The following is a 25,508-nucleotide window of genomic DNA, read 5'->3' as shown; positions in this document are numbered from 1 at the left end:
GAGGATCAGAGATCAGCAAGGTGGGAGTTACTGACAATGCAGGGAAGGGATGGGCACTAAGGGGAGAACAGACGGGGGTGCTGTATTTTTTTTTTTATATTAGGCAATGGATATAAAGAGGGGTTGACACAGATCCACTTTATGGTGATGTTTAGGCCCGTGGCCTGGCTGAGTCCACTTCCTCCTGCCATGCTGCAGCTGTGCCGGGGCTTCCTCCATGGAAGCCAGGGTCAGTGCAGCTGCCTCGTTCCTTCATGAGCCCTGTTCTTTATTTTCACAGCCACATCCGAGGATGAAGTCAACATGTGGATCAAAGGGTTAAACTGGCTGGTGCGGGATACTCTCAGGGCCCCCACCCCTCTGCAAATCGAAAGGTAAGGCAAGCATCAGGGAGGTGAGGAGCTAATGACACCACGGCGGGCACAGGACAGGCAGCTGCTCTGCTGGCTTCCCCCTCACTGCTCTGCTCAAGCACCTGACTTGGCAGCAGCGTCTTTGCTTTGGTCCAGTTTGTCCTCCGAGTTCTTCTCCGCCAATGCCCTTCAGTCCTCGCCCTACTCCCATTCTCTGCGGCTCCAGACACCATGGTCTGTGCCAGGACGGCTGTCTGTCCTGTCCTGTCCTGCAGCATCCTTGCAACCCCACCCCGCTCTGCCAAGGCACCCGAATCCTCACCGGCAGCATCACCTCTTCCAGGCATGCTTTTGTGCTGAGTCACCTCAGCAGCCCTGCCAATTGTGTGGGAGCTTCTGGGATCTGAGAATGGAGCCCCGTAGAGCTAGGACTGAGAGAGGCCCACCTCATTCCACTCACGAACTACAAAGGGTTTGAGCCCAGAGCTCCCTAAGCAAAAGGTTTCATTGCATTGACCTGCTGTGGTACGTGATCCTCCTCTTGCTCCATGATCAGGATGAGCCTGATCCTGCATGCACTAGGGGTTCTGGGTGCATAAAAAATGTCAGAACACAGGTCTGCAGTAAGAAACTAACCTGCTTCACAGGGGAGCAGCCAGGCATTCTGATGGGAGCAGGGGGATGACACCAAAGGGAGTTGAGGACAATTCAGTACCTGGCAGAATTAGGCCTGGAGATAATGTTTGATACCGAGCAATCAAGATTTATGTAGTAAAACGAGTGTGTGTTTGTGTTTTTCCTTTCAGGTGGCTCCGGAAGCAGTTCTACTCGCTGGATCGCAACCGAGAAGACAGGTAAAGAGAGAGGAGCTCTTGTTTATGCAGATTTATGTATTTAGAAAAGTTGGGCCTGTTTTACTCAGTGCTAAAGTCTCAGAATTGAAGACGTCTCAGGCACTCCTCCCTGGGCATAAACTGTGAAATGCATTTAGAAACCAAACATGTAATAAGGGTATTTGAGCACCTCCTACTGGTGCTGTCCCGCCTTCTAAAGATCAAAACTGAGGGCTTGGCTACACACACATTTAGTTGGTGTCAAGCTGGGGTGTAAATTTACCTTGCACTAGCCTGCGGTGCACTAACTGTCCATGTGGATCTTGCTGATAGCACATTAACGATTCCTTAGTGAGCTTTGATCTACCCGGGTTTGGCATGGGACTAGTTCAAGGCTCACTAAGGAATTATGAATGCATCAGCAGGGTCCACAGGGGCCATTCATTTCAAGGCAGGCTAGTGTGGGGTAGATTCACACCCTAGTTCATTGTGAACAAAATGTTGGTGTAGACAAGCCTTAAGACACAGTCATGCAACTCTTACTCTGGTGAGCAATTCTGTTGAAGTTCGTGGGGCTTGCTGATCTGAGTGAAGCTTGCTCATCTGAGCTAGGCTTGTAGAATCAGGCTCCTAATTGGTTACACTGATAGCATACGGGCTTAGTGTATTGGTGTTTCCCTCTGACTTTTAAAGGGCTTTGTCAGTTTTAGCTGAAGTCCAAAGCGTGGGCTGTGTGGTTGTTTTTTTTTTTAAGAGGCTTTATATACCCTAAGAGGAGTCTAAATCTTTTCATGGTTATTTGAAATACTCCATGTAAACAGTTTTTTTGTTTTCTATTGATCCTGTGGAACTGTTTGCCAGAGGATGTTGTAAAGGCCAAGACCATAGCAGGGTTCAAAAAAGAACTAGATAAATTCATGGAGGATAGGTCCATCCATGGCTAATAGCCAGGATGGGCAGGGATGGTGTCCCTCGCCTCTGTTTGCCAGAAGCTGGGAATGGGCAACAGGGGATGAATCACTTGATGATTATCTGTTCTGTTCATTCCCTCTGGGCACCTGGCACTGGCCACTGTCGGGAGACAGGATACTGGGCTAGATGATCCCTTGGTGTGACCCACTAGGGCCATTCTTATGTTCTTATGACCCATTCCCTGCAGTTAGGAATGCAAAACACCAGGGTATTGGGGTCTCCTGGGAACCAGCAAGGGAAACTGAGCCATGGAGCCCCAATTGTCTCTGCTCAGCGAACCACACCGTGCAAAGCAATATACAGCAGCAACAGCCCAATCGGTGCTAAAACCTTTTATTTGGGTTACTCTCCCCGCCCCTCAGCCCCCAGTACCCCCTTGTTTCTCACTCACTTGTCTTGTCTTTTAGACTGTGAGCTCTTTGGGGCCTGGACTGTGCCATTTTGCTGGTCCCGTTTCTTGGTGGGGCTCCCTCTCCCCTACCGTGAAGAGGGCTGGTCTGAGGTCTGGGCACCATGTAAGCCCCGCTGGGATTTCAGTGGGGTGTAGATTTGTGCACAAAGGTGAATTTCACCTGGTGAGAGGAGCTCTGCCCTCTGAACTCTGCCACTGCTGACATGAATGTAAATGGGTACGGTGTTCTCGTTCAGTCTGCCCTCCGCACCAGAGTCAGCCGCCCTCTCCTCTTAGGGCACTGTTCCCTGCCTCCTTTCATTTTCCATGACATGGTTCTCCTTAGTGATGTTAACGGAGCACATTAACCTTTCGCTATTGATTTTTTTTTTTAAGTGCCTTTCCCCTTGAGATGTGAAACATTCGTCCATTACCGCTGAACAGTGAGAGAAGGGGGTGCGGGGGAAGGCTGTGGAGGCATTGCTCATGCAGCAGTGTGTGTCCTCAGATTACAATAAGAAACCTGCTGGACTCCATCTGCCAAAGGGTTATATCTGCCCCCCTTTATTTATCTAGACATTAATGCCATGCTTATTGCCATGGTGACTGAGCACCTGATGGGATTAAAGATTCCAAAGGCTCTCCTGTTTGTCCTTTCGCTGTTCTGCTGATTGTGTTGTATTGCGGTAAGGCCAGCAAGTTCCACGTTCCACCCTGAGTCTTGTTACTCTAATCCCTGCAGGAAGCCACTGCCACGCTCATGGCACAGCAGCCCGGGAACGTCTCTCCCGTGCTCGTGAGCTTTGCTTTTGCTCCGTGGCATGTAGCTGTCTTGGGGATGTGACAGGTGTGTTTGTATCATGGGCATTTTCATGGAAGGCCTTGAATACCAGAACTCTGCATTTAGTGGGAAACCAGTGGTGTGAACAGATCCCTTGGGGGCATCCGTCGTCCTCTGACATTTCACATCTCCTGCTGATCTGTGCCCTGCCAGGGGGGAGCCTGCCACCTCTGTCGTGATCGCCCACTCTCCCTTCTGCAGTCTGTGAACCTGTTTCAGCTGCAGCTCATTCTGACCCAGTGCTGGCTCTGGGTAGAAACAGGCCTATGAACTCAAGCAGCCTGGGCGTAATCAAAGCTGGCCAAAATACAGGGCAGAGCATGTATGAGAGAGGGAGGGGAGTGCTTCATGTTGCTTGGATCCGGATGGACTTGTGTCCGTATATCATGGCGTGGTGAGAGTGTTGCCTCGTCCATTCTGAATGTGCCACTTAGAGGACTGGAGAGGTGATTAATGCTTGTGCAGCAGAGAGGAACGGAAGTGTTGTCTTTTTAATATATTCCAGCAGCGCTAATGCACTTAATGGACCTCTGTAATTGTTACTTGTTTTTTAAATATTTTAAAACTCTGTTTTCCGGTTTCCACTGCTCCTTGTGTGTTCTTGGGGGCTGGGGGGAGCAAAGATACAACTGATAGGTTCATTTAAACAGAGTCCTTGTTAAAGTGAGGGCTAATGGGATTTCTCTTTGTATGAGAGGGTTAGAGCCAAATTACCAGGCTCAGGCCTCCAAATCTAAATGCCAGCTATATCTTTTGCATGTTTAGCTGGCCTCTGTGCGTGAAAATTGGATGTTTGAGTGCTCAGCAGTTCAATGGGTAGATGCAAAACAGGTGCAGAAGTAGAGGTACAGATTTGGAAGCTAGATTAAAGAGAGATGAAAACACGGCCCTTAGTTCAACGGCTCCAGTCACACACCCAGCTGCTTTAAAGAGACTATCAGATAAAATGTGGCATAAAATTTTAGATTTTGTGTACTTACATGTGCGTACGTACACGCACACCCTGACCCCTCCCTCCACCCAGAAGCCACCGGAACAGAACATGAATTCTTTCCATATCTAAAACCCAGAAGACATAGTCTTTAAATATATAATCTCTCCATGGCATTTAAAATGAAGTGAAGAAAATAAACTTTCTCCTTCCGTGTTTGCTAGTGGTAGCATCAGGCAAGTCACTAGAAGCCTTCAAATGAAATTGACTAAAAGCAAAATGCGAAAGTGACTAGTCTTCTGTTGTCCAAGTTGTGAGAGGTGCAAAATGTTAAGCCAGGAGCATGAAGAGTGAAAGTAAATGAGGTTTTAGTTCCTTCTGTTTTATAACAATTTTACGTACTGTCGGTAAAATAGTTGCAGAGGTTGTGGGGAGTTAAAAAGTATGGGGTGAAATCCTGGCCTCAGTGGGGAGTTGTAACATTCGTTTCAGTGGAGGTGGGATTTCATCCATGGTTTTGAACCTGAAAATGGTTTTTAAAAAGGGCGCAATGCGCTGTGTTTTTTAAATAATGGTCTTTAAAAATCAGCAACAAACCAACCATCCATTGTAGCAGGTTCTTGGAAGCTGAAAAATAACATCCCCATCACCACCACTTACTAGAGACCTCGTCCTTCGAGCAGGCATGTATTTAGTCACATACACGTTGGCTTCAGCAGGACTACTTGCATGTGTACAGTTAAGGCAGGTGTGTAACCAACTGCATGTGCAGGACCTAGTTTTATACCAACACTTTTAAAACCAATGGTGTATATATAATCCTCCCCCCCAACCCTCTATTGCAGGTGCTGTAGGACAACCCCCCCCCCCCGAGTCTGGCCGAGGGGTGTGTTTGTGTGCATCCCAGAAATATACACACACACAGTGGCTGTTCAGGTGTTATTTGGTCACTGTTTTTGGTAGGTGGGGAGGATGTTAGTTTTTTTCCTAAATATGATCTAGAAAACACTGTTTTGCCTGTGGTTATGAAAAATTGCTCCCATTGGGGTGAAATGACAGTGTCAGGTTACAGAGAAGTTTGGGATTGGTGTTTCAAGTTTTGCTCTGATTGCACCTATGTATAAATACCATTTAAAAAGCCTAAAACCCAGTTTATTTTCTCTGTGTTGAGATTTAAAATAAAAAAATCCGTCCAAGGCTCTAGGCACCTTCACATAATTAATAACACAGTACATAAAATCCATATCTAAGCTGGTTCCTCCTGCCGCAAGCAGTGAGGGGAACACTGGGCACGTCTCATTGTGGTGTGGTGGGTTCCTTTTTTCCTCTTAGACCATAACAGCTGGGCTGACAGCTTCAAAGCTGCCAACACCCACTCCGGGTCTGTGCTGCAAACCCACCCTCCTCTGTCGTCCTCCACTCCTGCTAATGTTCCATTGGAACAAGTAGTATTGAAGATGCAGCAGAACGCTGCAGTGAACCAGCTAAACAAAAACCTTGCGTGGAAACCTCCTCTCTTGGTGTGAAGATGGTACCCTTGCGGGCTTCCCTTTCCTTCCCTTCCGTCAGTCATGTCCTTCCTCTTCTTGGGGGTAAGGTTCATCCTTTTCTGTTTTCCCTCCCACGTTGGAAAGCAGTAACCTGGCAGACATAGGGCTCTTGGCTCACCCAGTGAGGCCTGGAAATAATAAATAGATAATTTCTGGGTTCCATTTCCTGACCTAATCACTGGAGCCTGAGCATCAAGCTGCAGGCCCTTAAGACTGGTCCTCTGTGAGCTGCATCTCTGGAGTGTAGCTGAAAAGGGGTTTAACTGGATTAAATCAATCCTTTCCTGTTATACTATCAAGGGACTCTCTGCATCCCTCTCCCTGGGGAGTAGATCAGCACCAGCATGTTGCCAGGAGCAGACAGGTTCTCTGCCAGCAAATCATCATCTGAAACTGACTTGCTTGGGCTTTGTGAGTCAGCATTTGGCTGATCACAAATCTGAGAGAATTATTAGATGGGGGAGGGGGAGTTCCCTTCTGAATGTCAGTCTGCACTGGTTGCTGTGCATGGAGACTGTGTGGGCACGTTGGCTAATTAGCTGGGTGGCTGTTCTGCAGTGAGCAGGGCAGACTGGGTATCACATTTCCATCTCCGGAGCCCGTACATATGCTCACGCTTTCGCTGCCTCCATCCCACACTCTTTCTGCCTCTCGCTGCCTTGACTCTCCATCAGCCGCTCCGCAGGTCTGCAGAAGGAACTGTGCACGCTAGATGGGCAGGCCTGGAGACTCCTACTGTATCTGAAATAACAGTGCCAAGGTCTGCTAGGCCTCTCCAGCTGTAATCGGTGTGGTCCTTTGTGAGCAGAAGGGGGGTCAAAGGCCCTATGGATCCCCAGCTCTGGGGAGCAGGGAGTGCTGGCTCACTTTCCCCCTTTGCTTGGGGCCTGTTGAAGCCCTTCGGTGAGGCTGGGGGTGTGAGAAGGTCATTAGTCAGGATGAACTTCAAGGCACATCAACTCCTCCCTATTACTGCTTTTCCCCCTCCTATCCCCAGCGAGGGAAAGTGGTGGGCCAGGTGCTGGGACTGCATCCTGGCATGGAGCTGTGGGGGAGGGGGCAAGCAGCCCTGGAGCCAGTGAGGAAACAAGGATAGCACCAACCTCTTGTTGATCCCCAAGGCAGGCTGGCTTGGAGATTTGGCTTTCCTGCCCTCTCTGCATACTGGGGGAATACTGCAAATGAAACCTCTTGGAGTTCCCTACCCCCTGCGCAGGCTTTTCCCAACATAGGGGCAATCTGGGCCTACAAGTCGAGCTGTGAGTGTGTCTCACTGAACTGGTCACTTCCAAGTCCCAGTGGCTGCAGGAGGTGGGTGGGCAGGAGCCAGCCGTGGCTTCCAAGCCCCAGTTTTAAAAGGGGCCAGTTTGGCTGTCTGCAGGTGGGCTCAGACTTCTCGCTTGTTTCCCAGAGCTGTTTGCCGTTGCTCCCAAGAACCTCACCCAGGCTGGCTTGCGCAAGGATCTGAGAGCGTGGGCAGTGCTGTAGCACCAAGTCCAGTGTGATCTAGTGACTGATGACTAGTGCTCAGGGGCGGGGGAGTGAGGTTGATAAGTATCTTGTGACACAGTCCTTACGTGCCTGTTTATCATCCCTCTCCTGTGGGTCAAGACAGCTGGGTTCTTCCCTGGGCTCCCAGAATGGCCTGCTCAGAGAATTGGAGTTTGTTGTATAGGCATGTGGGCTGGCTCCCAGCTGCCGTGGATTATAACAGGCTGGGATCCATGCTGAGTGTGCTGTGTCTCTTGTCCTCTCTCTCTGAGCTCTTTGGGAGTCTCTGGCTAAGCAGAGGGCCCTCGCGGCGGGGAGAAATTTCTGCTAAGTTCTCCATTGGCAGGGTGCGCAGTGGGTGGGTGTGAAATGTGTGTGTGTATATATATATATATATATATATATATAGTGGGGAGGGAATGGAAAGCAAACACATACACACATCATCTGTTTCTCATGCATGCATCATGGAAAATAAGAGTGGGGAGGCTGGAAAAAGACAGACTGTGCCAGTTAGAGCAAATATTGAAAGATATATGAAGAGCTTGTCTCCGCCTCTGACTGGTGGGTTTCAGATCTTATCTCTCTCCCAAATAAGATTGCTGCCTGGCTCAGTGCCTGTGGTACAGTAATTGGATAAACTTTAGTCTTTCCCATGTGGGTGTATTTATTGTATATGAAAGTGAGGGTGTAAGAGCCCTGGCTAGAGTCCCGCATGGTAGGAGCTGGAGCTCTGGAAAGCTTCCCCAGAACAGCTCTGCCAATGTACCCTGCAGTCCTGTAACACCTCCTGCTGTCCCTGTCCCCACAGTGCTTCGTTGATGCATCTCACTTGTGACCACAGCACTTCCTCATGCTCCGGTCCTGGATGCCTAATCTCCTGGCTCCGCCCCTGCCCCTTCATCCTCAGCTGCTGTGTCTCTTACTGGACCAGTCCTGGGTCCCCACACACCGAGATCTGCCCCTCAGTCCTGACCCACTCAATCCCAGGCGCTTCCAGCCCTTCACCTTGCTTTAGAAATGAACTGGTGTCTTGTTAGAAGATAGAGACAGGATGCCCCCTGTGAGTGAGAACCAGGTTCATGTCCCCTTGGGAGCTGGAACCCTTGTTCCTAGAGGTGAAGGCTAATGCCACTGCTACCTAGGGATAGGTTTTCTCTTACACCCTCCCCAACCCATGCACACACCTCTTCATAAACCCCAAGCCTCACCTCTGGCAGGACTGAGATCACTATTGAATGCACAAAGTGCATATCATGAATGGGGAGCGACAGGTCGGGGCCCACCTTCCTTGTGATCTGTCCTGGAATCTGATGGCTTCGGGTCATGGCTCTAGCATGTGACAGCTGCTTCCTGTGACTTTCATCCTTAGGTGTTCTGCTGGCTGTTGGTGATGGTCCCCTTCCTCCCCTCTTCCTTTTGCTGTTCTGAGTGAGGCCAGTTGATTGTCCCTGTTTCTTGGACCTAGGATGCAACAAGCATGTGATGTGATGGGTGGGCAGGGATGTCCTGGTGAGAGGGCTGTGATGCTTGTGGAGAAAGCTCTACAGGGAAAGTCACGCCCTGGTTGTAGCCATGTAGCTGAGCTGGTGGCAAGGACGCCCCTAGCACAAGCCATGCCCTTAGGGTTGCCAGGTGTCTGGTTTTTGACTGGAATGCCCTGTCGAAAAGGGACCCTGGCGGCTCCAGTCAGCAACGCTGACCGGGCTGTTAAAAGTCCAATTGGTGGTGCAGTGGGGCTAAGGCAGGCTCCCTGCGGCTCCAGGAAGCAGTGGCATGTCCCTCCCCCCCCAGCTCCTAGGTGTAGGGGCAGCCAGGAGGCTCCGCGCAGTGCCCCCGTCCCTAGTGCCAGCTCCACAGCTCCCATTGGCTGGGAACCACAGCCAATGGGAGCTGTGGGGGGCAGTGCCTGCAGACAGGGCAGTGCGCAGAGCTGCGCCTCTGCCTAGGAGCTGGAGCGGGGGACATGCCGCTGCTTCCAGGAGCTGCCTCAGATAAGCGCCGCCCGGAGCCTGCACCCTCTGTCCTGATCCCCATCCTGCTCTACGAACCCATCAGTCCCAGTCTGGAGCCCCCTCCCGCACCCCAAGCCCCTCATCCCCACCCCAGATCCCGCACCCCCAGCTGGAGTCCTCAGACTCCTGTCCCAGCCCTGATCTCCCACCCGCCCTCCAAACTCCTCGGTCCCACCCCGGAGCCCGCACCCCAAATCCGTCATCCCTAGCCCCACCCCAGAGCCCACACCTCCAGGCAGAGCCCCGTGCCCCAGCCCTGATCCCCCTTCTGCCTTCCAAACCCTTTGGTCCCAGCCCAGAGCCTGCACCCCAAACCCCTCATCCCCTACCCCAGAGCCCACACCCCCAGCCAGAGCCCTCACCCTCTCCGTTCCAACCCCCTGCCCCAGCCCAGAGCCCCTTCCTGCACCCCAAATCCCTCATCGCTGGACCTCCCCCGCACCTCAACCCCTTACCCCAGCCCAGAGCCCCCTCCCGCATCCTAAATCCCTCATTTCTGGCCCCACCCCAGAACCCACCCCCCCAGCCAGAACCCGTACCCCCTCCCACACCTCAACCCCCTGCCTCAGCCCAGAGCCCCCTCCCATACTCCGAACCCCTCAGCTCCACCCCCCAGCACAGAGCCACCTCATGCACCCCAAGCCCCTCATCTCCGCCCCACCCCAGAGCCTTCACTCTCTCCCACATCCTAACTCACTGCCTCAGCCCGGATCCCCCTCCTGCACCCTGAACTCCTCTTTTCTGGCCCCACCCCAGAGCCCGCACCTCCTCCCGGAGCCCTCAGCCCCTCTCGCACTCCAACCCCCTGAGCCAGCCTGGTGAAAATGAGCGAGTGAGTGACAGTGGGGAGAGCAAGCGACAGAGGGAGGGGGGATGGAGTGAGTTGGGGCGGGGCCCCTGAGGAGGGGCAGGGGTGCGGCAAGGGCGTTTTGTTTTGTGTGAGTAGAAAGTTGGCAACCCTACATGCCCTGCTCTGCACAGGGCAGGCAGGAGAGAAGGAAGAGACGGATGAGCGCCTTGCCGTGCTCAACAGTGACCCCTACGGCCACTTTAAGGATCTGCACCAACAGTCTCCAAAGGGTATCCTGACTAGACCTTGGTCACAGTGCAGAGCCTCAAAGCTGGACAGCTGCGAAACACGATGGGATCCCCAGATGGGAACTGAGAGGACCTGCTGCTTCCCGCATTGGGGATGGCAGGGAAGGTAAAAGCAGCTGATGAACAAATGGCGGGATGATGACACAGGAACAATCTCCCTTGCCTCACCCCACCCTCCCCCATCCTGTGGCTCCTCTATTGTGATTCATTTCCTGTGGCTGATCCCAAAATAGGAGTCACAGGTGGCATTGATCCAGCCACTGTGTGTGATCCATCCTCCAGCATTTGGCACTGCGCTCCCTTGGAATCCCTTCCCCGTCTGACCCCCTTGCTACCACCTCGGATGCACGCTGAATCCCGGGCCTCCCAAGGCCCTCTGTTCTGGGCATGCAGGCCTTCTCTCTGGCTTGCCCAAGACCTTGCAGAGCTCCATTAAATATGTTCGTTCCCCATCTTTGTCGCACTCTCTTTCCAGAGGAAGCTGGGTTTGTGTGATTACCAGTGCTTAATTTGTGCCAGGGCTGAGCCCTGGCACCTCTAGGCTTGGCAGTTCATAGCCCGGCACCTCTGGGCTTGGCAGTTCATAGCCTGGCACCTCTGGGCTTGCCACATCAGTTATGAAAGTAAAAACATTGCTTAAGCCCCTGCACCTAATTGCTTGAGCCCTGGCACCTCTTTCATTACAAATTAAGCACTGGCCATTAGGACTAACCCCTCCTCTTGGTAGGGGAGGTGATGTTATTGATCCAGCTTTCTGGGTGACTCCGCGTCGCTGGCTCTGCAGTTTATTTGGCTGCTCGAAGGGGGAGGGTGGGGAGGGCTGGGGCTGTGTGTTGGGCCTGCTGCCTTTTTCTGCAGAATGATCTGACTCTCGCTCTCTGTCCTGTGAACAGAAGCGTGTCCTCCCTGCTGTGTAGACGGCTCCCAGGTTAGCATCACTTCGGGGCTGGTGCTGAAGGGCGCCTACGAACGAGACACACGGCCTTCCCTTCTGGGTTCCTGGCAGACATGAGATGTCTCTGCACATCAGTGTTCTGTGGGCATCCATGCCCAGTCTCTCCCAGACCAACAGGGTCTCCTTGCTAGTAGTGTCATCAGACTCAGCTGGAAAACGATACCAAACTGTGTTCTGGCAGTTCCCGGTTGTGCTGTTCACGACGCCCACTTGTGCTGTCTCTCTCTAGGTTTGCCACCCAGTCTAGTCTCTTCCCACTTGGGGATCACCCAGGTTTCGGTGGGCGGTTTGAATCACCACACTGTGACTTTGCATTGCCTGAAGGACAAGAACTGAATGCCAGCTTGTTTTTTTTCTTTTTGGCTGAGGCACGTAGGTTGTTCCTGGAGTAACTGCATGGGCAGTTGTAGGCCCAACCCCCAAGCGCTTCGTTGTGTGGGACTTCCATTGACCTAAGCGGGAGTGTGGTGCACGGCTGGCTTGCTGATGCCACGCCTACCTGTTGGTACATACTTTTGGCTCGTAGGCCCAAGGCTTCCCAACTCATTTCACTGGGCTATTTCCTCCAACTCTCAGCCAGTCTAGTCCTTAGTCTCTGTTAGGCACTGGGCCACTGCCTCATCAGAATCGGAAGACACGGTGAGCCAAACCTACTGAAGCCACCATAACCTGCCCATCAGTACTATTACCCTGATAGCCCCTTGAGATGAAATTTAATAGTCGAAGGCAGCGTTTCCCAAACTTTTTTGGCCACGGAACACGTTTTAGCCTATTACGGAACACGTGTAATATTTTGTAGTCGTTTGGTTTTCAAGTAAAAAATTGCGTTATTTATGCTCAAATATATTTTATTTTCTAAAACAAAGCAAAAATACAAATTTAAAAGAACTTGAACTAACAATTTCTAACTGGAAAGCACGTATAAAGTAGTACAAAAATCAAGCACAAGAGTCTTTCACAGAACACCTATTCACATCGTGCGGAACACCAGTGTTCCGCAGAACACAGTTTGGAAAATGCTGGTCTAAAGTCATGCACTTAGGGGATAACAACAAGAATTTTTGCTATAACCTTGGGACTTATCAGTTGGAAATGGCAGAGGAGGAGAAAGACCTTAGTGTGTTGGTCAATCACAGGATGATGGCGAGCCACCTGTGTGATAGGTTTGCGAAAAAGGCTAATGCAATCCTGGGGTGCATCAGGTGAGGTATTCCAGTGGAGACAGGGAAGCATTAATACCATTGTACAAGGCACTGGTGCGACCTCATTTGGAATGCTGTGTGCAGTTCTGGTCTCCCATGTTTAAGAAAGATGAATTCATACTGGACAGGTACAGAGAAGGGCTACTAGGATGATCTGAGGATTGGAGAACCTACCCTATGAGAGGAGACATAAATAGCTTGACTTGTTTAGCCTAACAAAATGAGGGCTGGGGGAAGATATGATTGCTCTCTATAAACACATCAGAGAGATAAACACCAGGGAGGGAGAGGAGTTGTTTAAAATAAGGGCCAATGTTGGCACAAAAACAAATGAGTATAAATTGGCCATCAATAAGTTTAGTCTTGAAATCAGATGAACGTTTCTAACCGTCAGAGGAGTGACGTTCTGGACCAGCCTTCCAAGGGGAGCAGTGGGGGCAAAAAAACCTAATGTAAAAACAGCCATATTGGGTCAGACCAAAGGTCCGTCTATCCCAATATTGTATCTTCCAACAGTGGCCAATGCCAGGTGCTTCAGAGGGAATGAACAGAACAGGTAATCATCAAGTGATTTGAATATTTTATCCTATTTATTAATATAATAAAATGTATGTAGATCATTCATAAAGACCTAAAGAACACTTTATGTAATACCTTGCACATTTAAGACTTTAAATACAGTAGTCTTAAAATGACGACTATAACCTATCGGCTCTGACTTCAAAGGGCAATGAGTCACTTTTAGTGCTGCATTCATAAGGAGAGTTTCTTGAACTATTTCCTCAGTGTGCAGTTGATGTGCAGCGACTGTTAAATTTTGGTTTTCGCTATACAATTCAGGGTGCTAAGGCATTTGTGTGTGATACAGTCACAGTCTGTGGTTGCTCATTCAAAAAATCTAGTGTTCTCATATTGCATAGAATACAGATTTTTCTGAACAAAGAAGTTAGCATCAGGAAAGATAAATCTCATACCATTTAGTATTGTGTATGTAAAGGGAAGGAGCAGCTCCTAACATGGAATGTACCATTAATCTGCATTGAATAATTATGTTGTGTTGTTGGATTTCTTGGCTAATAAATTAATCTCAATGGTAAAATGATTTTTCCCTAATAGGAAGAACAGGGAAATGAATTATCCAGTTATAAAATCAAAATGTAGACTTAAATGGGGATGGTTGATAAACTTGCATGTACAGATGATACTTATTTATCATTTTAGTTAAAATATATAACTACAGCCTCTAACTTGTTTATATTAGTATAATTACTCTCTGGAAAAAAAATTAATATAATTAGGTATGGAAATAAGAACTTGTCTGGGGATTGGTCCTGCTTTGAGCAGGGGGTTGGACTAGATGACCTCCTGAGGTCCCTTCCAACCCTGATATTCTATGATTCTATAAGTGATCCATCCTCTGTCGCCCATTCCCACCTTCTGGCAAATAGAGGCGAGAGACACCATCCCTGCACATTTTGGCTAATAGCCATTGATGAACCTATCCTCCATGAACTTATCTAGTTCTTTTTTGAACCCTGTTATAGTCTTAGCCTTCACAACATACTCTGGCAAGGAGTTCCACAGGTTGATTGTGCATTGTGTGAAGAAATATTTCCTTTTGTTTGTTTTAAACCTGCTACCTATTAATTTCATTTGGTGACCCCTAGTTCTTGTGTTATGAGAAGGAGTAAATAACTATTCCTTATTTATTTTCTTCACACCAGTCATGATTTTATAGACCTCTCTTATCTCCCCTTAATCATCTCTTTCCAAGTTGAAAAGTCCAAGTCTTATTAATCTCTCTTCATATTGAAGCCGTTCCATACCCATAATCATTTTTGTTGTCCTTTTCTGAACCTTTTCCAATTCCAATGTATCTTTTTTTGAGATGGGGCGACCACATCTGCATGCATTATTCAAGATGTGGGCGTATCATGGATTTATATAGAGGCAACATGATATTTTCTGTCTTATTATCTATCCCTTTCTTAATGATTCCCAACATTCTGTTCGCTTTTTTGACTGCTGCTGCACATTGACTGGATGTTTTCAGAGAACTATCCACAATGATTCCCAGATCTCTTTCTTGGGTGGTAACAGCTAATTTAGACCCCATCATTTTCTATGTAAACTTGTTTCAAGACTGATAAGTTTTAGGAGGGGATGGTATGATGAGGTTGTCTAGAATGGCCCATCCTTGATTGCTATTAGCAAATATCTCCAATGTCCAGACATGAGACACTATCCAAGGAGGGCTCTGAATTACTATAGAGAATTCTTTACCAGGTATCTGGCTGGTGGGTCTCACCCACTGCTCTAAGATTAACTGGCATATTTGGGGTTGGGAAGGAATTTTCCTGCAGGTCAGATTGATAGAGACCTGGGGGTTATTCGCCTTCTTCTGCAGTGTGGGGCAAGGGTCACTTGCTGGTTTGAATTTGAGTAAATGATGGATTCTCTGTAACTTGAAGTCTTTAAATCATGGTGTGAGGACGTCAGTAACTCAGCCAGAGGTTAGGGGTCTGTTACAGGAGTGGGTGGGCAAGGTTCTCTGGCCTGCGATGTGCAGGAGGTCAGACTAGATGATTGTGATGCTCCCTTCTGGCCTTCAATTCTCAGAGTAGCTCCAGGTAATTCAAATCTAGGGAACAATACAGCCTCCTGCAATGGCCCCTTCAGTACTCCGTATCCCATTTCCAGCTTTAGGGGCTCACTGCACTGTGTGGGCATGAAAGCTTATATGGTTAAGGATCTTCTCTTTAACTTACCCCCGGCCAGGCAGGGCTAGATGATTGGTGCCAGCTTGGGATATTTTGGATGCTTACTTCTCCTTGCTCCCCTGTGGAAACGTTCTGCTTTATGGGCAGAGCGTTGAGGTTTGGGGGTTGGGCTCTTCATTCCATGAAAGCAGAGTCTCTAACTGTGTGTGTTCCCCTCCTTCCTCTGTTGAGCTAGGATTTCAACTAAGGATTTGAAAAACATGCTGTCCCAGGTCAACTACCGAGTCCCAAACATGCGGTTTCTGCGGGAGAAATTAACGGTAAGTGCTCAGGCTTTACCATGACCGGTCGCAATCCCTCTCCCCGTCCCCACTTTAAACCCAAGGATCCAGAGACTGGTGTGTAGCAAAGCGATAAAGGGTCTCTTGCCTTGCTAGGCACCTATCTCTGGACCCGCGGCAGCCTTTTGTCTGATTTTTAAACCAGTCTCACCTGTGACTATAACGCACGTTTGAGTGCCAGGCTTCCCAGCCCTCCTGCAGTGAATGAATTGGTGCCAAATCCCCGTTCATGCCACTCCCTGGCCCCTATGTGGCCAGCTTGATTTTCTGACCTACCCTTTTTATGCCCCTCCTCACCAGCTGGTGTTTATTGGTCTCTGATCTTTCCCACATTTTTGTGGTCCCTGCTCCCCGAGATGCTCCCATGCTCAGAGGTGGGGGTGCACATACCCATGCCGCCTGTCACACATCCTGTCCTGGCCGAACCGAGCGCGCTGCACGAGAAGAGAAGTTCAGCTCAGCAGGCTGCTGCCTGACCCTGCAGCCTTGTGCAAACATTGAGCTGATCCGGCCGCTGGCTGCGTCAGGTCACCGTGGAACCAGGGATGGCCGGGTCGTGGGCACCTTGCAAACATGCTGCATTAGTGGGGGCAGGTCAATGATCATCTGGGATGATGGAGCTTTATCCACTCCTGTCCCATGGCCACTGAGCCCCTGCAGGCTCTGCCACCCATGCGATTGGCAGGCAGTTCTAAACGATGCCACCTGAGGATCTCGAAGCACACATGAAATTGTTACATCTCACAAGACCACTGTGAAATAAGCCAGCATCAACCCTATTTTGTCGATAGAGGAGCTGGCGCATGGAGAGGTGAAAGTGACTTACCTGCAGCCGCAAGAAGTCGGTGGCGGAGATGGGGAATAGAACCCAGGAGTTCTGCGATCTCAGCCCCCTACCCTAGTCACAAGATGACCCTGCTCTTTAGTGCATGGCTGATGTGTGAAGACTCCATTTGTTTCTCACTCGCCGGGGTTTGAATTTCCTATGAAGACTGCTGCTTCCTTCCCTGTAGCCTCCTGGCCGGGAGCAGCAGTGCGGAATAGGTTGCTTTTACTGCACTGAACTCTTTGCTTTGCAGATCTCCCGGCACCCACAGGGAGCAGAATATATCTGAGTCTCCTCCTGCTCCAGCTTGTAAGCTGTGGGGGAGGGTGTGAGCTTGGAGGCAGAGCATCTGGCATGCTGCTACAGCGGCAGGCGTATTCTGCATCAATTAGAGAATTCACAGCCTGTGCCTTCTGCAGGCAGACGTATCGGTGAGACCCAGCCTTGGTGATGCTTCCTGGCAGAAACCCAGATCTGGGAGATCGGTTTCTGAAACATGTTTCTAGACCCTGTGTGGTGCCGTGGTGGGCCTCCTGGTTGCAGCGCATGAACGAAAGGGCAGTGGGCACAGTTGGGCGAAGCATGTGCCTCGTCAGCAAGCCCCAGTGGGAGGAGGGCTGTCCATGCCACGAACGGTGTGGTGTCTCGGGTGATCACAGCCGCTATCATATTTCTGCTCCTCTTGGCTGCAGGATGTGGAGCAGAGGAATGGGGATATAACGTATAGCCAGTTCGTCCAGATTTACCGGAACCTGATGTACGACGCCCAGAAAACGGTGAGATGGCTCAAGTTCTCTGTACTGGGGCTGCGGGGGGCAGAAACGTGCCAGCTGTGAGAGAAGATGGTTTGGAGTGACTTAGTGATTGGCGTTTCTGGCACTTCACATACATACACAAACTCCTCTGCCTCTTTGCACTCATCTGCCCAGGACGTGTCTGTCCCGCATGCTTCCACCCTTTTCTCCCTCTCTCCCTCGCTATGGGAGCGTCCCTTTGCTTACCCTCTCCTGGCCTTGCATCTTTCTCCTTACCCGGCCACTGATACGACCACCTAAGTGGGGCAAGGGAATGTTTCTGTTCCAGTGCTGAACTACCCTCTGGATGTTCCCTTTATGGCTTCAGGATTCATACATTTGCATTTCTGCTCCCTCCTTCCTACCGTTTTTAACATGTTGCCCCTGTGGCCGACATGCCCCTATGCTTTGCGTACACCAGCCGCAACATGAGGCTGGTTGCAACTAGCAGAGAGCTCCCTGGTGGTTGGGATTGTGGCCCATCTCAGTGCACAGGAGTTCGGGGGAGGGCAACGTAAGTAATGGAGGGGAAAGAATGCACACTTGGAGGTTAGCTGGCTGTGACCCCCCCCCACGTCGAGCGCTGTGCGAGTGATTACCACGGATTGCCGGACAATTGGCAAATCTGGCATCAGTGAATCAAGTGTTTCACAGTGTAGCCTTCGCCTGCTGCATATCGGGATTATTCCCTTGAGGCTGTTAGCGGAAGTGATGTGTCCAGAGCTCTGGCCTGTGTCTTTTTTTGGAGGTTCTGTCATCCTCCAACCATGTTTTTACTCCCATTCAAATACGAATGGGATGATCAGACACATCCTTGGCCCTTCCAAAGCTTAGAGGTTGATAACTTATCGCTTTAGTGTGATTAGCTTATAGGTTCCTGATCTCTCTCCCGCTGAGGAGATCTGAGCATTGTGGGCTAGTCTGTGGGCCTTAGCTGTGTCCGAAGGATGTTTAACAAAGCTGGGAAGATCCTGGTGAGAGATCAGGTCCCGCGGCTGCACTTAATCATTGCACTTGGTTCCAGAGGTAGGACGGAGCAAGGAAGACCATTGTTCGGCCATACATCTAAGATGGAGGGGCAGTGTATGGGGGACCCTCACTCCTGGAGTGTCCCTGGCGGCCTGGTGCAGCATTGCATTTGTGTGTCTGCCTCAGTTTCCCCTAATGGGCTTCAGTGAGTCCAGTGAGGCTCGTGTATGTTGAACAGTGCCCCGGCAGGGGTCTAGTTTATTTAACTCGAAGGTGGCACGTTATACAAATAGGCCCCTGCCCCAGCACTTCTAGCTAAAGGGGAGAGGGGCTGAGTTAATCATGGTCCATGAACCCCACTTATGTCCAGCTCCCTTACCAGCAAGGTCCCCTTGGTCTCGGAGCTTCTTCTGGAGCCAGGACCTCTTGTCATCAGCTGGGGAAGGGCTTCTCCTCTTGGGTCGGGGTCCCCACAGAGATCAAACTGGGACCACCCTTCCTTGGAACAGCCTGTAATCCCTCAGATCTAGGCTTTCTGCTGCGCACGGTGAAGTGTTCCCTGGGGCCAGGTTCTGCCGAGACGCAGCATTCGTAGCACTTCCCTTTAGGAGCCTCTCCCACCTAGCATCAGGATTCCTTTCCTGCTGAGCCTCCTCCCCTTGGGAGCTTTCCTTCTGTGCTGTGGAGAATTGTTCCTCTGCCCAGGAGTCCCTGGTCTCTAGCTCACCCTGACAAACTGGGAGAAGCTGCCTTCTATCAGGCCCAAGTTCTTTCCTGCCTAATTAATGGCCTCCCAGTTATGCAGTGAGTTAATTAGTCCCAGGTGAACCTGAATGGCCTCCTTGCCCTTGTGGAGCCTGTCAGAGACAGGCTGAGCCCCTGCCCCTTACTCCAGTCATCAACATGCAGCGGGGCTGGTTACCCACCAGCTTGCCTTGTATTTCAGGCCTGGATCAAGGAGAATGTAAAATGCTGCTGAACCCAAATTCTCCACTGACTCACTTTGTACTGGTGTAAATGGTGGCACAAGGTGCAGGACAGCGGTGAACAGGGCCAGTGCCTCTTGGGCTAATGGTGAGATTGTCCCAGGAAAGTTGGGATGTCTGCCTAATTGACAGGAGTGTGCTGCCTAGTACTGGAGGGGGCTGGTATGTGCAGAAGGAGAGAAGGACCTTTTCACCTCGAGTAGCTCTGCTTAGCACAGGCTTTCGCCTGAAGCACCGTACACCCGAATTCAACTGGAGAAGGTCAGCAAAGGATCCCAGGTTCCAGGGCCATGCAGGGACCCACAGTATTAGCCCTGCTGCGTTTGAGGTCTAGTCTTGTAAAGAAGCTATGTCCATGGAAATGGAAAGGCTGACGTGTGTGTTTCTTCTGTTGCAGATCGAGCTCCCATTCCCGGAAAGGTAAATGCCTCTCTCACTTTGGGTGTGGGGGGTGGAAAGCTATTTCCTTACACTTTCTGTGCGCGTGGGTGTTGGCAGCTGTGCGGGAGCATGAGCCGTCCTGTGTGCACCTTGATCATCAGAGAAGATTCTGCTCGTGCTTATGCACGTGCTAAACCAGCATCGCTGTTGTAGAATCACCGGGCTCAAGAGGTTAGTATTGGAGCCTCTAGCTCACCAGATACAATCCAGCCCTGGTCAGTAGCGACCAGAAGTTGTCGCCATCTGATGGCTGTTTGTTTGGTCTGTGTGAACTAAGTTTGGTCTTGATCCAGTTCCTAGGGGACAACTGCCCACATCTCAAAAGCTGTCCCCACAATTGATGCTAACTGCACCTGCAGTGTTGACAGCCTCATCAGAGAAGCCAAGGACTGTGTGGGCCTGTAAGGGTGTGGACTCACTCCTGCGGCGCCTCCTGCTGGTGACTTCCGGGAATTAGCTCCATTTTACCTGGGGTGCTGCCCCCTGGCAGTAACCCCTTTCTCTCAGGGTCTCCCCTTCCCAGGGAAACCCCCACCCACTATCCTCACATCGCCTCAGTATATGGCTACTGCCAGTCATTGTCTAGCCCCATGCCCTGGGGCAGAATGCAGTGTACACGCCATTCATCACTGGCAAGGTTCGGTTTGGATCTGCTGCCTTGGCCTACCCCTGGGCTGCCCTCTGCAACCCCCAGTACCTGTTGGCCTTGTGCTAGGCTGCAGCCTGGGGCTTTCCAGGCTGGAGCGCCCCAGCTCCTCTGCCTTTCCCCAGCCCTGCTCCACTCAGGTACCCTGTCTCTAGCTCCCTGCAGCTAGGCCCTTCTCCCTCTACAGGCAGAGGGAGACTGTTTGGGCTCCTGGCTCACAGCCTTTTTATACAGGCCAGCTGTGGCCTGATTGGGCGTGGCCCAGCTGCAGCTGTTTCCCCAATCAGCCCATCTTTTAGAGCTGCAGCCCTCTCCAGGGCTGCTTTAAGCCCCGAAGGGCAGGAGCGGGTAACCACCCCGCTACAGGGCCATTGGTAAGGCCCTTGGTTTTCCGTTTTTATTTTATTTATTTTTTTCTGGGAATTTGTCAGTGTTTATAACCACAACAACAAAAACAGGTGAAAATAAATCAGTGCAAAAAACGATTATTTTTTCTGGGTAAATATCGGGGTTTATTTTGGTGGCTGGAAGGACGGGAGAAAAGTATTCAGTAGCTGAATGCTTTGATGAGTGGAATTCAATGAGGTTTGCTGCAGAACTAAAACAGAACTCAAAACACAATGCCACCTTGGAGTCTAAGGCCTGGTCTACACTAGTGGGGGGGTGTCGAACTAAGGTACGCGACTTCAGCTACACGAATAGCGTAGCTGAAGTGGAACTACCTTAGTTCGAACTTCTTACCTGTCCAGACGCCGCGGGATCAAAGTCCGCGGCTCCCCCGTCGACTCCAGTGGTGGAGTTCCGGAGTCGACGGGAGCGCGTTTGGAGTTCAAACTATCGCGTCTAGATTAGACGCGATAGTTCGAACTCCGAGAAGTCGAACGCTACCCGTCGACCCGGCCAGTAAGTATAGATGTACCCTAAGAAAACAATACATCTGTAATCCCCAAATAAAACTTTTCCTTTGAACAGTTTACTGTTGTAGATTTAGAACTATTAGCCTATAAATATTTACATTTAATAATTGGGCCACACCATTTGCAGCACATACACTCAACTTCATCCTTTTCTCCTGTTTTTTTGTTTTTATTTTGTTTTAAACGTTTGAATACTTCCTTGTGTTCTGAAACATCTGAGACAGATTTTCATTTTCTTCCCATTTTAGTGTATCAAATGTTTAAACCGTTATCTGCTAACATCTTGAAATGTATACGTGGTGGGCATGAGATTCATCAATACGTTCAGATGTGCACACACTTCAGAGCTTGCATGCCTGCCTGTTTGTTTATTGTGTGTATCTTCTAGACTAATACATAACCTTACTTCAACAGGCAGCTTTGCATATACACAGAGACTAATGTATTATTGTAATACATACAGCTCATGTGATGTATTGTACTTTCCTCATAAAACATGTTATTTTATTTATATTTGAATGATACAAAAGTAGGATGAAAATCAGAAAAAAATGAATAATACTTTTTGTAAAACTCAGGAATTTTTTGGAAAAAATCGATTTAAACTGAAAACAAAGGGGCTTAGCCATTGATAAATAACACCCCTCTGGCTCCTGGAGGTCATCCCAGCCAGATGGTGCTCGAGGTACGTTGGCAAACCATGCCCTCACTTGCCCATGTGCATCTGTGCTGTGGCTAACCAGAAGTTCAATGCAATTGTGAAAGCTGGAGGTGGAAAAACCCACCGGCTCAACTAGTCACTGCGCTAGAAGTCAGTGCAGGATTTCTAGTGTCTTGTCTAACCAAGTTCTGCTAGTCCTGCGCACTGTCCTGATGCCTCTAGTATGTTTCACTCAGAGGACGTTCTTGATAGTCAGCCAACATTTTTTCTTGACTTCATCACATCACTCCTCGTTCTGCCCCCCGCCTCGCTAACAGTTCCTCTCCCTCCTTGATCTTTATATCCTTCATCTGTTTGTAGGCTGTTACCACGCCTTGTCCTTAGCTATCCCTTAGCTGTGCTCTTTTAATCTTTTCTTACAAGTCAAGCCCGCTAGCTCCCTGATTCATTTTGCTGCTCTTCTCTGGCCTGCCTCTCTCTTGGTGCTGTATTGCTTGAAACATGGTGCCCCAGGCAAATGCAGTGTCCAGGAACAGGTGGCTGAGGCTGGCGAGAGGAGCACTTGTCTCTTTGCTCCCTGACATGATTCTTCTGTGTGTGCACCACCAATAGTGTCTCTCTCTTCTCTTGGTGCTGGGGTGGCAATGGGGGTTGCTGTGTTGCTCTCTGAGGGATGTTGTGTGTTACTTGCATGTGCCATCCTGATCTGTAATGGCTTCCCATCTCTGATGGATCCCAGAGACCATTCAGCGAAGCGATGAGATCACTGATTGTGGATTCTCTGTGTCTCCTTCCCCCAGGTGTGCAGAGAGACTTGAGCACTCCAAGGTGTCCCTGCTGGAGTTCCAGAAGTTCTTACTGGAGTATCAGATGGTGAGCTCCCCAAAGGGCAAGCGAGAGTGGAGAAAGGGGACTCCGCTGTCCTCTGATACGTAGGGCCGCCCAGAGGATTCCGGGGGCCCGGGGTCTTCGGTGGCGGAGGGCCCTTCTGTTCCTGGACCCGCCGCCGAAGTGCCCCGAAGACCTGCGGCGGGGGCCCCCCCGCCGCCGAATTGCCGCCGAAGCGCAGCCCGGTCTTCAGCGGTAATTCGGTGGAGGGGGGCCCCGCTGCGGGTCTTTGGGGCACTTCGGCGGCAGGTCCCGGAATGGAAGGGCCCCCCGCCGCCGAATTACCGCCGAAGACCGGGCTGCGCTTCGGCAGCGGGACCCACTCCGTCTTCGGCGGTAATTCGCCAGCGGGGGGTCCTTCCGCCCCGGAGCGGAAGGACCCCCCGCCGGCGAAGACCGGGAGCGGCAGAAGCTCCTGCGCCCGGCCCCGCAAGAGTTTGCCGGGCACCCCGGAGCGAGTGAGGGACCCCGCTCCAGGGGCCCCGAAAAACTCTGGTGGGGGCCCCCGTGGGGCTCGGGGCCTGGGGCAAATTGCCCCTCTTGCCCCCCCCCTCTGGGCGGCCCTGCTGATACGGGCCATCCATAGGGAGGCAGTGTCCAAAGGGTGCCTGGTAGTGCTGAGTGCTTGGCATGCTCTGCCCCTGAGGCAGCCCTGGGAGCACAACACTTCCTGTCAGGAACAGCGGGCTGGTTAAGGAAGAGCACTGACCATCTTAAGAAGGCATCTCATCCGGCCAGCCTGGTCTGGGAGCAGGGGAAAGTAGTGTGGGGAGATCCTAGTCAAATACTTGGGGAGCATGGAGGTACCAGGAAGGAGATGGGGTGGGGAGAAGAGGGTTTGGTCTAGGCCCTTAGATCATGACTGTTAGATCAGTCAGAAGGGTTAAGGTAGCAGAAGCACTGCTTGTCTCTGCCTGTCTGCTCAGGAGAGTGGTTGTGACTGCCAGCAGACTCTGACAGGCAATTGATTGATTTTATCGCTGACTTTTCTTTTTAAAGTGCATCTTCTAAAGCAGTAAGTTAACACGTATGCTGCGTATTTTGCAGACTATGCAATCTCTCGCTATCTAGGTTCATAAATGGCACCCACCACTGTACTATTGCCCTCATTAATGCACTCGTGCAAATTAAACTTCATGCTCAGAGGCCCTGGCAGTTAGAGCCCACACTGGAGAACCTAGCTGACTGCAGTAACCATGTGCCCTCATGGTTGATGCGGGTTGTAACTACAGTGAGAATACTTAATATTTCATAGCATGGAGCTCCTGCCTTGCAGCGACCCCATGTGTGCCTCTCTGGCTGCCACTCTGCAGCCAGCAGTTAACTAATCAGCAGAGCCCTGATCTCCCTGGCTGACCTAATGAAAGATGCTGATGTGCCAGGAGAGAAATTGACAAAAAGGAGCCAGGATGGCTTCTGTTGTCTTAGACCCAGGTTGTGGAGGGAGGTGTATCTGGGTGAGGAGCATTTTTCGGTAGCAGAGGACAGCATGAGCAGAGAGAAATAGATCTGAAATCCTAAAAATCATAAGATCTAATTAACAATGGGGAGGGTTTCTTTGGTTGAGTTCACTGTTGGTTTACTACACCTCTACCCTGTTATAATGCCACCCGATATAACACAAATTCGGATAGAACAAGGTAAAGCAGCGCTCCGGGGGGGTGGGGGTGGGGCGCGGATGAAATCAAGTTTGCTATTACGCAGTTATAGTGCGGTAAGATTTTTCGGCTCCCGAGGACAGCATTATATCAAGGTAGAGGTGTATTAGTTTACTCGATTCGTATTAACAATTAAATTCCCAGTCCTGGATCCTTTTCCCTTGAGACCTTTTTTTAATTTAAATCAGCAAATTAAATGAACTCAATGTGGTTTTTAAATGGAAGCTTCTGAAAATGTTCATTTCACACAAAGCAAAACTCTTCCTCCCCCTCCCTGTGTTTGCAGGAACTCTGGGCTACAGACATCCTCCAGGTTCAGGAGTTCATGTTTAACTTTCTGAGAGACCCACTGAGAGAGATTGAAGAGCCTTATTTCTCTCTGGATGAGGTGAGGCTCTGAGGAAGCTATTGGTATAAAAATGGGGTTGAGGGAGGACTCAGAATAGTCAGTTGATCTAGTGCTCTTTATAGGGAGTGTGCCCTTACCTCTGCCATGCGTAATGCTGCGTGAAGTCTCTCCTGCATAGCATTGCTGCATTTGATCATCCTGATGAATAGCTAGCACTCGACTGTCACCACGTTACACGAGAGAATTTAAATGTCCCAATTCCCTGTGACTGGGACCAAACATTGGGCATTTGAGCTCCCCACCAGAATGCTCCATGGGGCTCTGTCTGGTTGTGCTGATCTTGCAAGGTTAGGAAGACCCCTTGGGGTAGAGAATTATTTGTTTAAATGAATTATGTGGTGATTATTAATAATAATCATGCCACGTAATATAGTCTATTAGTTGAAAGAGATTAAATAAGGTTTCATGTCCCTGAAATAACCAGCTCCCATCCCCGTCTGCCCGTTGACTTCACTGGGGTTGGAGCAGGCCCTTTATCAGTTTGCTGTCGCTGGAGTCACTGGGCAGACTGCCATTGGCTTCACTGGGGCCAGGTACAGCCTGCACTGCCTTAGGAACTATCCCAGCCCTTGTGACTGCGTGTAGTGAGGATGATCTGGTTTACAACCCACGAAGTAAAA

At 50.3% G+C, this 25,508-nt stretch overlaps 1 protein-coding gene across 8 annotated transcripts in view; it reads left to right on the top strand.

Annotated features, from left to right (window-relative positions):
- PLCG1 (phospholipase C gamma 1) overlaps positions 1-25,508 on the top strand; it is a 102,951-nt gene that overhangs the window by 46,421 nt on the left and 31,022 nt on the right. For all 8 annotated transcript variants that reach the window (XM_044985482.1, XM_044985483.1, XM_044985477.1 and 5 more), the window contains 7 exons: positions 281-374; positions 1,160-1,207; positions 15,588-15,672; positions 17,212-17,295; positions 19,666-19,688; positions 22,734-22,806; positions 24,766-24,867. In XM_044985482.1, coding sequence (XP_044841417.1) covers positions 281-374; positions 1,160-1,207; positions 15,588-15,672; positions 17,212-17,295; positions 19,666-19,688; positions 22,734-22,806; positions 24,766-24,867 — 509 coding nt within the window. The remainder of the gene's footprint in view (positions 1-280; positions 375-1,159; positions 1,208-15,587; positions 15,673-17,211; positions 17,296-19,665; positions 19,689-22,733; positions 22,807-24,765; positions 24,868-25,508) is intronic.

The sequence above is a fragment of the Mauremys mutica genome, chromosome 13 (genome assembly GCF_020497125.1).
Source record: "Mauremys mutica isolate MM-2020 ecotype Southern chromosome 13, ASM2049712v1, whole genome shotgun sequence".
NCBI classification, from domain to species: domain Eukaryota; kingdom Metazoa; phylum Chordata; order Testudines; family Geoemydidae; genus Mauremys; species Mauremys mutica.
The sequence above is the reverse complement of the archived record's forward strand: the minus strand, read 5'-3'. Positions and strand labels throughout refer to the sequence as shown.